This window comes from Trichosurus vulpecula, chromosome 9 (genome assembly GCF_011100635.1).
Source record: "Trichosurus vulpecula isolate mTriVul1 chromosome 9, mTriVul1.pri, whole genome shotgun sequence".
In the NCBI taxonomy this organism is placed as follows: Eukaryota; Metazoa; Chordata; class Mammalia; order Diprotodontia; family Phalangeridae; genus Trichosurus; species Trichosurus vulpecula.
This window is the reverse complement of record NC_050581.1, coordinates 117,752,526-117,764,082: the sequence shown is the minus strand read 5'-3', so window position 1 is coordinate 117,764,082 and position 11,557 is coordinate 117,752,526. Positions and strand designations below refer to the sequence as shown.

Genomic DNA, 11,557 nt, shown 5'->3' with positions numbered 1-11,557 from the left:
TCTTGCCCTTTCCCCATTCCGAAGCAGGGGTGGTCCCAGACCAGTGTCAGAAACTTGGGGTATTACAGATAGAACTCACTGGAACTTCTGAGACCTCTTCCTTTGCCTTGACTTGGGGTGAGAATTGCTGGTTCTCTATTCATGACTATTTTGGGGGAAGAGGAGTTCCTCCAAGATAAAGATCTTTTGCAGTCTTCAGAACCCAGGGACTCCTGAACAGGATGAAACAAAGGGAGAGGGAGCCTTATGGCAAAAAGCAGGCAATGCAGTGAATGGAAGTGAGAGGTGTGTGTGTGTGAGAGAGAGAGAAAGAGAGAGAGACTGCCTGGCCTGTGCCACTGCTTCTCCTGAAAGACTCTGGACTAGAAAGCGCTTTGGAATGACACGATCACTCCCGTTGAGCGGACAGCCAAGAAGCCATCGGGCATATCGTGTCTGTCCAATGCCCTTTCGGCACCTCCTGCAGGGATTCCAAGAGTAGGGACTGAGGGAGAGCCTGTTGTAAGGAATGCCTCTTGCCCCAGACCCCCTCTCTGAGGTGCATTGAGTACCCAGCTGCCAATAGTGGGTTTACCTCTACCTGTGCCTCTGAAGGTTTTGCAAAGGTCCTTTAGAAGAAGTCTTTGAGCAAGTCTTCCTGCTTGCCTTCCTTTCCTGGCCTCTCCCCACCCCCAAGGATGAGTAGTTCCAGACGGCAGATCCTGTCTGGGCTGCTCCCTCTATGAACTTAGCAAACTGTTCCTCTCCCATTTTCTCTTGAGTCCTGTGGAGGCCAGACCAGAGACTCTGGCAGAGAGGAAGGTAGGGTGGCCTATGCAACTGGGCTGGATCTGAGGGTGTTGTTCCGAGTTGGCGGGTCTCTTCCTGTCACTGCAGACAGTCAGTAGTTGGTCTGGCGTGAGCAGGAATTCTCAGATCACCTCTTGGCTGTGAGTGGTGGAGAGAGCTCTGCATTGAGATAATGGGCCTGAAGAGTAGGCTCAGGAAGTGAAAAGAGAAGTGAGATTAGAGGCAGGGTCTCTGGAAAACTGAACATTTAGAAAGAAAACCACAGTTTAGCACTCGAATGAGGCTCTCACTCATCAGAGGCTCCAGAGTTCCTCTCCTACAAACACTGAAGACTCCAGTGACAGAGAATGCAATTTATCCCACATTAGAACATCTTGTTGTTAGACTTTCCTTATATTGAGCCTAGATCATTTTCTCTGTGGCCTCCCCACGTGAGCACCTTCCAAATATGTAACTACGGAAGGTGTTACCCTGACCCTCTCCATCTCAAGTCATTGTTTTGGTTACTTAGGCTTCCTAAAAACATGCTCCTCCAATCTAAAGACGGTACAGCATTTATGTCTCTGACTGGAACAGAGGATACATTTTGATGCCTTGTTCTAGAGCCTGCTTCTTAGAGTAACCTAAAGGAACACTAGCTGTTTGAAAGGCTGACAGACCTAATTATGGAGCAGCAGAATTCGGGGACTTGATTTGTCTCACTGAAGTACCGATTCCTGAGGAGGATCTCAGGGAGAAGTGCCAAATGCCAGTTTCTGACTCCCCAGCTTAGAGGAGGCCTTCTTGCCTTCTGGGCTCACCCATGAATCAAGGCTCCCACTGTAGCTTTCCCTCAAGACCAGAATTGTCTGACATTCCTATTTGTGGAGCACTCCCTTGAAGAAGGGAGGGCTTGGTAGAAAAAAGCCCTCGTTCTAGTCCCAACTACACTTCTTACCTATGTGACCTTGCAAAGTTCCTTTCTTGTCTATGCCTCAGTTTCTTCATCTACAAAGTGGGAGACTACAAGAGAAAAGTGCCGCCTCCATTGCAGCTGTGGGGAACTTTGGGTGTTAAATGTTGCTTATACTGTCATCACCATAGTCAGTGTTTTTCTTGCCTTTTTTTTTCCTCTTTAGAATCTTTGTTAACAAGGGATACCTAACAGGGTAGGAGAGGGATATACACTTTTTTGGAATGAATGATATGAAAATTTGTTGTTCACTTTCAGTCAGGTCTGACTTTTCCATGACCCTTCTTGGCAGAAGTACTGGAGGGCTTTGCCATTTCTTTCTCCAGCTCATTTTATAGATGAGTTCAAATGTGCCCTCAGACATTTAGTAGCTGTGTGATCATGACCTTGTTTGCCTCAGTTTCCTCTTCTGGAAAAGGAAATCGCAAACCACTCCAGTATTTTTGTTAAAAACAAACCCCAGAAGGGCTCCCAGAATTGGACGCAATTGAAACATTAAGAACAGCTTGCTGACTCCAGGTCTAATGCTCGATCACTATGCCACCTTCTGCTCCAGTGTCAAAAGGCATCAGTAAGGATGTTAGATGAGATTCTCTTCAGGCCCTTTCTAGCTCTAAATCACAGGATCACAGATAAAGCCAGTTTAGTTCAACCCTTTCATTTTACACATGAGGAAACAGGCCTGAGATTGTGACCTTTCCAAGGTTCACAAATACAAGTAGCACAGCCAGGATTCACATCCAGATCCTCTGACTTCAAAATGAATGATCCAATGTTAGAGACATATACTGGCTGTCTGGGACAGGCATTGGGGAATCTGAAGACTCGTAAAACCTGGAAACAGGAGGAATAGGCCTTCTCAAAGGGCCTTGGAGCAAAAGGTGGGATGTGGGGCAGGGATAAGGAGGGAAGCAGAGGGGCAGAAAGTAACCCAGGCCCTCCTAATTACTTCAAATTTCAGGATAGTTTTTCCTGTACTGTATAATGCTTGAAAATAAATTCTACTGCCCCTAACATTTTCTCAGAGGATGATGTTTTGTGTCTTTAAGTCCCTGCACATTTACAAGTCTTCAACAAACTTTTTTTTTTTTTTTTTGGCCCATGGGCCCTGCCCAAATTCCTCACCAAAGAGTTGGGTTGAAGAAGAAAAATCCTAATTTTAAAGAATATGGAATGGTTTAGTCTAACATTTAGGTTGTCTGGGTCTACTAGCAAATAGACCTACTATTAGAGAGTTTTCTATTACCCCAACCACACTCATGATCAAAAATTAAAACCACTGACTACACATCTTTGATCAGCCATTGTCTGGTGAGATGGAGGCATCATCACTTTAATCACCTTTTACTGAGCGCGTGGGTTCCGTTTCTTGGGGCTTTTCCCCTGGAAGGCATTACTAATATCCATAGTTGGGTCTTTAGACAACTTTATACGTAACTCAGTCATTCTGGCCAGTTCTCATGACTGCCTCTATAAGCTACACAATATTGTCTACATTTTTTTTGAGGCAATAAGCATTAGGTTAGTATAGGGAGTTTTGTTCTTCGAACTTTGAACAAAGTGCCTGGCACATAGTAGGCACTTAATAAACGCTTGTAGATTGACTGGAATGCACAAAAATGTTGCCACCCTCTGAAATCAACAGGAGGTCTTAGGTCACCTAGTCCAGTCCTCATTTTAGAGAGGAAAAAGTGGCCCAGAAAGGGAGAGGAACTTGCCCAGGGTCGCACAGCCGAAGACGGAATCCAGGTACGATGATAAGTAGGTCAAGTATTCTTTTCTACACAACTTACCTTTCACTGTTCTATCAAAAAATTAAAAAGTCCATTGCGATTGGCTAAATACAATGCGCCCAGGAAGGCACTGGACCTTTAAGGCCTGGGAAAGGAAGGCTGGAGCCAGATCACAGCTGTGTTTCGCAGTACGTACCTTCACCCCCTGTGCTTGCTACATTGAACAATTCGTTGTTCCCTGATCGCGTGTGTCCAAGCCCCCTGCATGTATTCACCCGGGGGGGCTTCCCCACTATACCCTCCGTGCAGTGGTTTTTCCTTCCTCACTTTCCTGGGGGGCTCTGCCTTGATTTTCCCTACTCCTAGCAAGGGGTGGGGGGTGGTCTCCCTACGTGCCTGCGAGTTTTCACCATCTCTTAGATTGGGACTTTCCAGGACACATTTTAACGCTCCTAACGCCCCCAGGAGACCGACAGCTTTATCCCCATTTTATAGATCAATGAACCCATTTGGAGGGCGCAGGGCGGGGCCAAGATGAGCTAGGGCTGGGATCAGGGTCTGCGCCCAGGTTAAACCACACTCCGCCCGGGCTCCAAGCTCCGGGTACCCGCCTACAACGTGCTCGGCGGCCGGCCCGGCTCCGGGATCCCGGCGGCCACGTGGCCGTCCCCGATTTCGCTCCGCTTCCGGCCCCTCCGGGGGAGCCGGCTTCCGCTTCCGCCGTCTACTTTCCGGTCTCCATGGCGACCGAGCGCTTCGGGGTCGGAGAGACTTTGGGGGCGCTAAACGCGGCCCTGCGGCCCCCGCCGCCCTCCTCCGGCCCCGGCGGCTCCGTGTGGTTCAAGGAGAACAGCGCCCGGAACCTGCGCAGTCGCGATTTCCTGGCGCCCCGCGGCGCCCTGCAGGCCCTGTTCGAGGACGGACAGGTGGGGTCGGGCGACGGAAGGGCCCCAGCCTGGGCCCTGGGCTTTCCCCCATCCCCAGGGCTTATCCACGGACGGCCTCGGGCGGGCCTCAGGGCGGGAGGGGTCGGTGAGCTCCAAGCACCCAAAAGACCCTCCGTCTGAGGTGTGCAGGGCGGGACCGAAGGAAGCTTAGGGGCTGGGGGAGGGGGGAATTAGGGAAACGTGGAAGGAAAAGGCCCCAGAGGGTGGGAAGAGGGAATGACCCCTCCTCCCAGGCCTCCCCCCCCCTCCAGGTTTAGCAGGCTTTCCTAATCATCCCTCTCCTTTATCTTCCTAGGTGCCAAAAGACATCCTTGATGGGGTAGCAGCTCTGGAGGGCCCAGGTGTCCCCCCCATTCAGAAATGCACCCAGACCCAGGCGGGGTTGGCACTCCAGCTGGAGAGGCCCACCGTCTTTGAGCGGGTCCTGAGCTCCCTACAGGGCTATGTGGCGCCCCAACCTACCTCCTCCACCTCTGAGCCTAGCATCATCCTGGACTGCGTGTCCCTGCATGGTCCAAAGGGGTCAGATGCCTTAAGCCTTAGCCAGCTGAGAGCTATCCTGGTGGCTGATCACCTGGCACAGGTTCTTCGGACACAAGGGTGAGTCAGTGAATGAGTGGACTTCTCTATGTATCCCAAGCTCCAAGGGTTTGGCTGCGGAAAACTTGTCTGGAAAGTAAAGTAAAATCCAATTAAAGAAAGAAAGTTTGAGGGCATTTCACACTCGGAAACCTTGTTCCCCACTCATCTCCTACCCTAATTTATATTAGGTAGGCACCGATATAGTAGACAGAGATGGAAAGAGAGATACCGGACTTGTATTAATGATATGTATAGCCATCATACCTCCACATAAGTACTCCAGTCCTTCACTGAGGTATAGAGGAGACCCTTAATTTTCAAGGACAATGCCAGGCTGGTTAGAAAGGGCCAGGAGAATGAGTGTGTGTGCCAGCTCAGAACTCGTCATTAGTTTGGCCACTCACTACTGAATTTTTTGTTTTGTTTTGTCTAGAGCAACTCAAGAAAGTGTTTACTGAAGTGCAGAGAGTACGTGATTTATGATGGCGGAGTGAGAACTTAGAATAATGAAGTTAGGTCTCTGGGTGAATATAATTGTCAATGCAGAAGCTGTTAACTCAAGTGCATAGTTAATGAATAAAATGATTATTCTTTACTTAATGGCAGCTTTAGGGGAAAGACCACTTGGAGTAGTGAAAATAGGCCGAAAATAGACCTTGATTCAACCCTTGTTCACTGTGTGTCAATTTGGGCAGATAAAGTGACCTCTCTGAGCCATATTTTCTTTACATTGGTAACTGGGATGTTATCTACCCCCCAGAGCTGTAGTACTGTGTAAAACCTAAAGCTGCTTGGAAGTAGGAGCCATTGTTATGTAGATCTTAAAAAAGACATATCTTTATATCTACATAATTTGCTTAGACTGTGGGCTTCTCTTAGTCCAATTTTTGTAATTTGGATGTAGGGTGAAGGAGAAGCAGGGGGCCATTCTCAGGGTTTGAACCCCAGTGACTGGGTAATTAGTGGACTCATTAACAGAAAAGTCTGAAGAAAGGAAAGCTTTCAGTGTTCGTAGATTAAAATACTCACTTCAGTTTAGGACATGTTGAATGTGAAGGACCCACAGGAATGTGGGTCCAGAACTCTGAAGAGAAGGTTGGGCCATTGACTGTTTCTGGTATTGGTGCAAGTAGGTTCAGCGTCCCTGTTTGCTCTGCAGGGTGACTGTTTACCAGGTTCCAGCTGTACAGGACCCTGGGCTCAGGAATTTCTTGCAGCAGCTAAAAGTCAACTGGCCATCAGCTTCAGAGACATCCTCAGCCCCAGAATCCACTGTAACATTGAAGGAAGTTCTTAGCCATCATGCCACTGTCCCAACTGAAGACTTACCTCCTGGAGTGGTGTGCAAAGTATCCTTGAAAGAGTTTTTGGAGCAGCAGCCAGGCCTGGAAGGCTTTGACCCAAACTTGGACATCTGTTTAGGTAAAAACTAAGAAGTCACCTTTGGGGGAGGGAGAGCATTAAGGACATTGGACCGAAGAGAAACACCAGTCCTGTGCTGCTCTTTCCTTCTCTTCCTTTCCCCTGTAGTAACTGAGGATCAGCTGGGAGCCTTGACTGAGCTCCAAGAAGCTGCACGGCACTGCCTCAGGACTCTCCCCTCGAGTCACAGCCAGGTATGTAAGGTCTCTTTCTCCCCCTTACCCCTCTTCTCCTGGCCATCATCTGAACTGATCTGGGTCAGGCCAGCCAATCAAAAGCCATTTATTAAGTACCTGGTATGTGTCAGGAACTATATTGAGAACAGGAGGCCAGCAGTAGTGCTGACCTCTCTGAGAGGCTGACTGGCAAAGGACAAAGAGCTCGGACCCTGAGTCAAGCCTTGGCTCTATCACCTCTTAGCTTTGTAACTTATTCTCTTGGTACCTCAATGAGGGTTCAGATACTTGTACCTGCCTCCTGTAGGCTGAGTCTTCTGCTGGAGGTGCAGCCTGCTCTGTGCTTCACGTGGTGAGCTGTGAGGAAGCATTCCAGCTGCAGAAGATAGACCTGCTCTGGAGACTGGTGGATGCCAATGCCCCTTCCAGACAGGTTGGTAATGGACCAGAGGGAACTTGTCATTCCCTTACCTCAACCACCTGTGGAACTCAGGTTTCCCTCTCCACCTTTGCAGACCTGCACACACTGATCTTTAATTGGATAGATGTGTTCTGCTGCCTTCTCTGGTCATGACTTACTGTATCTTTCTTGCTTTGGTGTCACAGGCCATGCATCCCCCTCTGTGTCATCAGACCTTAAACCCCCAGAGGGTTAGGAGTGGGTCCTTTTGTATAGAATCTTGAATAGGCCACAAGTACCCCATATCTCACCAGGATTTGGGACGATACAGTGGTGCACACAGCCCATAAGTCGTTACTGATTTACTCTGATGTCCTGGTCTCTGTGCCTGGGGAAATCACAGTCCAGCTGGGAAGCCAAAACTTAGACAAGATTATAAATGTTAAATGTGATGAGTCAAGAGAACAGGGCAGGGGTATGACAAGATGTTAAGCATTTTGATTAGTGTGAGCTAGTGGTGTCACCATCTTACCTGAAGGATCTGGGCCAGGAGGCAGAGTGAGGGTGAAGTCAGAGTGCTGGAGGGAGCCTGAAGAAGCCAGCCTGGCTGACAAGTGGGAAGAGTGTTTGGAGAGGGAAGACAAAAGAAGGTTGGCGAGGGTTATGAACTCTACGTCTTTAGTCTTTATGTGGTGGAATATAGGGAGTCCCAGAAGGCTGTCAATGAGGGAAACGTGAGGCTCAAAGCTGTGCCGTAGGAAGATAAGTTGGGGTAGGATAATATTAGAGACACGAGGGGAGGGTGATGAGTCAGGGTGCTATTACAGTCGCCAGATTGGGTGAGTGAAGAGATCAAGGCTAGGATAGCCTGTGATGGAGGAGCGAGGGCCAAACACACTAGGTAGAACTGATGGGCCTTGTGATTGACTATAGGTTCAGGCCTGAGGCACCGACTGTGCTCTGCAAGCTGAGCAGTTAGGGTTGTGGAATAGTTATCTCCAGGCCAATGTGGGGACTCTTCCATGTGATCCCCCCTCTTTCAGAAGCACCTTGTCTGCGGACCAGTGAAAGTTGTGGGCTCCCCTATCCTACTGAGTGCTCCCCAGTACTATAGGTGAGTAGGCGTGGAGCGGCTGAGGTCTAGATCACTTTCTGAGGATGACCTTGTGGTGGGCACCATTGTGGGGGCAGACACCCAGTGGGGTTGAAAAGTCAGCTGGCTAGCCCCACAGAGGAAATAGGGCAAAATATATAAAGCAGGGGGCCTTCCTTGGGTGGCTTAGGCCAAGGGGACAATTCATCTTATTTTCCAATGGACTGTTTTTGGCAGGCTCCGGCAGTCCCAGATGCGTGAGGCCTCAGTGCTGAAGTATGGTGTTGACTTTGTTCAGGGTAATGCTTCATTGGTGTGGGAGCCAGTGCCCTAGGGGATCACCCTTCCTCATCCCTGGGGCTTGTGGCTCTTTCCTTGCCAGAGGATGGAAGGTGGGAACAGGTGGGGCCTTTGCTGTTTCTTAGCAATGTCTGAGCTAGTAATCTGAATTAAATGAGGGATGGACAATACAGAAAACCTTTTCTGTTTGGCTGTGGAATGCATTGTCTTTTTTTTTCCCCAGCAAATTTACTTTTGTTACCATGTTTTATCTCCTGTGCCCCTTACTGAGCTGGGGAAGGGAAAGGGGATTAGAAAGATAACCGAGAGAACCATCTGGGAGGAGAGAGCCAAACATTTCCCTTAGACCGATGTGTCTGTCTTGGATTTTGCACCCTATATAGATGAGACCTGGGATGAAATAATTGGGTCTCTCACTTGTGCTGCAGTCAAGTTCGAAATGCTAAGTACAGCCCATCGAAGTCAGGTAAGACCTGGCGAGAACCCTGGGAGGCCACAGTGGAGAGAGAGGAGATATGGGAGCTGGGACGCTATGGGCCAGGGCTAGGCTTTCCCCCTGTAGAGCAAGACCAAAGGGTATATTGGCATAATGCCATTCCTTCACGATGGGGAAAATAATGCCTTTGACGTCTCTGGTCTGGGGTATGCTTAGAGTGTTCCTGGCCTGAATGGGGAGGAAGCTGTGGTGGAGTAGAAATAAGGACCTAAAATAAATCTGAGAATCCAAGGGGAGACACGAGCTATAGTCATGCCAGTGGGCAAATCACTTCTCTAGGTCTGAATTTTCTCCTTGGCAGAATAAGGGCCTTGGACTAGATAATCTCTTTTTCAGCTTGAAACTCCTGATTCTAAACATGGCTTCTGCCACAGAGGGGAGGTGGGGCTGACTCCAGACACAAGAGCTCTTGGGGTTCAGGGACTGTCATGTTGCTGACAGATGTCCTTGGACCTGGAGGATACCAGCATCTCTACCAAAGGCACCAAGAGTGGGGCTTTTGTCATGTACAACTGTGCCCGCCTTGCCACACTCTTTGATGGCTATCAGCGGGGTGTGGAGCAAGGTAAGCTATGGGACAGGGACCTCATTCTGCCTGGTTTGATCAGATGCCCTCAGGGGCAGGAGAAATCAGGAGTCATCAGCTCACCCTTCTGTACCCAAACTTGACAGTGTCTTTAGAGCGGTTATAAACATCCTATTTCTCTGGCTTATCTGGATGGCCCAGCATATTTGTGGCAGGCCCCTAGCTGTTTTCTTATTTTTAGGTTTGTATCCTGCTTTCCCTGATGTGTCTGAGCTGGACTTCTCCTTGCTTCGTGAAGAGGTGAGTGACCAGGACAAGGAGGGGATTGGGATAGCTAGCAAAGTCCCCGTTAGCGGAGCCTGGTTCTGGGCCCTGTGTTTCTCAAGATGGTCACCCAGTGGCTGGGACATAAGGCACTCATATGAAAACATTAAATATGTGGAAAGCCACATATGAACTTGTGCAGAAAGACAAAGACATGGGATTCTTGGGTAAACTGGACTGAAGCCTCATTAGTTTGCTCTTCAAGGCTCTAGAAATGGTATTCTCTCACTCCAGCAATTTAGTTACCCCAACTAAACTTCAGTCCATCAGATTTCAAACCGAGCTTCCTGCAGGTCCTGGGCCTCAGGAGATGAGCTGGCTGAGTTTGGACCAGGTGATGGCAACTCTAGTAAATGAAGGAATTTCTCTGTACAGGGTGAATGGCTTCTGCTTTTCAATGGCATCATCCCTTTTCCTGAGGTGCTCAGCCAGTCAGCACAGCTTCGTGTCTCCAGCCCAGGAATCCGGATAACAGCCAACACAGAGGCGGTACGGCACTCCGTGCCTGGTTGCGGGGCGGGAGGGAGTGTGTGTCATGGAATGGCAAGTACTCTTAGGCATAAGCCTGCTTTGTCAGGAGAGAGATGCAGACTGCCCCCCTCTTGCCAAGGAATAGAAGGCCTTGGGAAGAATAGTAAATTCATTTCTACAGCTCTCCACATGGACTGGCACAAGAGGTGGTTTATTTCCCAGGGGGCAGTTCTGGAAAGTAGGACTTTACCTTTATACCTAGGCAAATTATACTAGGACCGTAAAGTCTTGACCTAATGGCTGAGGAATTCTGTTATTTTTTAAGAAAAAAAAAGTTGACAAAAAACAACTTTTTCTCCCTCCTACCTCCCCCCCCCAAAAAAAATCCTGCATGGGCCTTGTCCCAAAAGTCCAAGGATTTCCTTTACAGGGGACCTGCAAGGTGAGCCTTCTGCTTTCACTTCTTACTCTAACCATCCTATGTACATAGGTGAGACTGAGGATGTCAACTTCTCTTGTCAGGTGTGCAAGTTTCTGGTGCATCTGAGTATGGACTTTAGCTCCTACTATAACCGAGTGCACATCCTTGGGGTGAGTTAATTTCTGACCTCCTCTGGGGCCAGAACAGCTGGAGGGCTTCACTAAGGTTTTCTTAGGGAGGAGTAGGCTGCTCCAGTGGTAGCAAAAAGGAGAGTAGTAACCTAACTCTGATGGGTGTGGAATGGCCTCCTTTCCCTGCAGGAACCACAACCTCATCTGTTTGGCCAGATGTTTGCTCGGTTACAACTAATGCGGGCTGTTCGGGAGGTTTTTCACAGCGCCTTGGCCACCTTGCATCTTCCCCCACTGAGCCAGATCTGAGAGCACCGTTGTCCTCCAAGGACCTTCCAGATGTGCCATTCACTGCTTGCCCCCATGGCACTGGACTCTACTCTGCTTCCATGGTCTCAGGGCATTGTTGTACTTGGCTGTGGTGACTTGCTGTCTATTTTGGACAAAAATATCCCCCACCAACATAGCCTTCAGCACTCTCCAGCCGACCCATTTCATCTGCTGGGCCATGTTCTCAGCAGTGGCTACTCTTCCTCAAGACACTTTATCATCTCTTTGATTTACTAACAAATGTCAGGGCCCCAAAAGCCTCTGGAATGCTGGCAGAGGCTGGCAGCAAACTAACATTTCTATCTGAAATAAAGTGCTTTGTTGGTTATCAGCTGGGCATCTTGGGTTTCTGCTCAGGAGGAACAGCGGCTGAGTTGGAACTTTAATTTGAATCCATTTTTCACTTCCTGCCCCAGCCTCATCAAGCACAGACATTAGCATAGAGGGATAGGAATGAGGGAACC

The 11,557-nt window shown here is 49.0% G+C and overlaps 1 protein-coding gene across 1 annotated transcript; it reads left to right on the top strand.

Annotated features, from left to right (window-relative positions):
• The first annotated feature begins 4,107 nt into the window (after window positions 1–4,107).
• On the top strand, window positions 4,108–11,456 carry DALRD3 (DALR anticodon binding domain containing 3). The gene is made up of 13 exons (XM_036737632.1): window positions 4,108–4,400; window positions 4,717–5,021; window positions 6,163–6,425; window positions 6,534–6,619; window positions 6,909–7,034; window positions 8,045–8,115; window positions 8,332–8,393; window positions 8,778–8,860; window positions 9,332–9,455; window positions 9,658–9,716; window positions 10,116–10,229; window positions 10,734–10,802; window positions 10,953–11,456. The coding sequence occupies exons 1-13, from the start codon at window positions 4,215–4,217 to the stop codon at window positions 11,070–11,072; spliced, it is 1,668 nt and encodes a 555-aa protein (XP_036593527.1). The 5' UTR covers window positions 4,108–4,214; the 3' UTR covers window positions 11,073–11,456.
• The last annotated feature ends 101 nt before the right edge of the window (window positions 11,457–11,557 follow it).

Excerpts from the sequence above, each read along its gene's own strand:
- DALRD3 (XM_036737632.1), top strand. The coding sequence starts at position 4,215 with ATGGCGACCGAGCGCTTCGGGGTCGGAGAGACTTTGGGGGCGCTAAAC. Across the intron at positions 8,861-9,331 it reads GTACAGCCCATCGAAGTCAG|ATGTCCTTGGACCTGGAGGA; the intron begins GTAAGACCTGGC and ends TGTTGCTGACAG. Across the intron at positions 10,803-10,952 it reads ACCGAGTGCACATCCTTGGG|GAACCACAACCTCATCTGTT; the intron begins GTGAGTTAATTT and ends CTTTCCCTGCAG.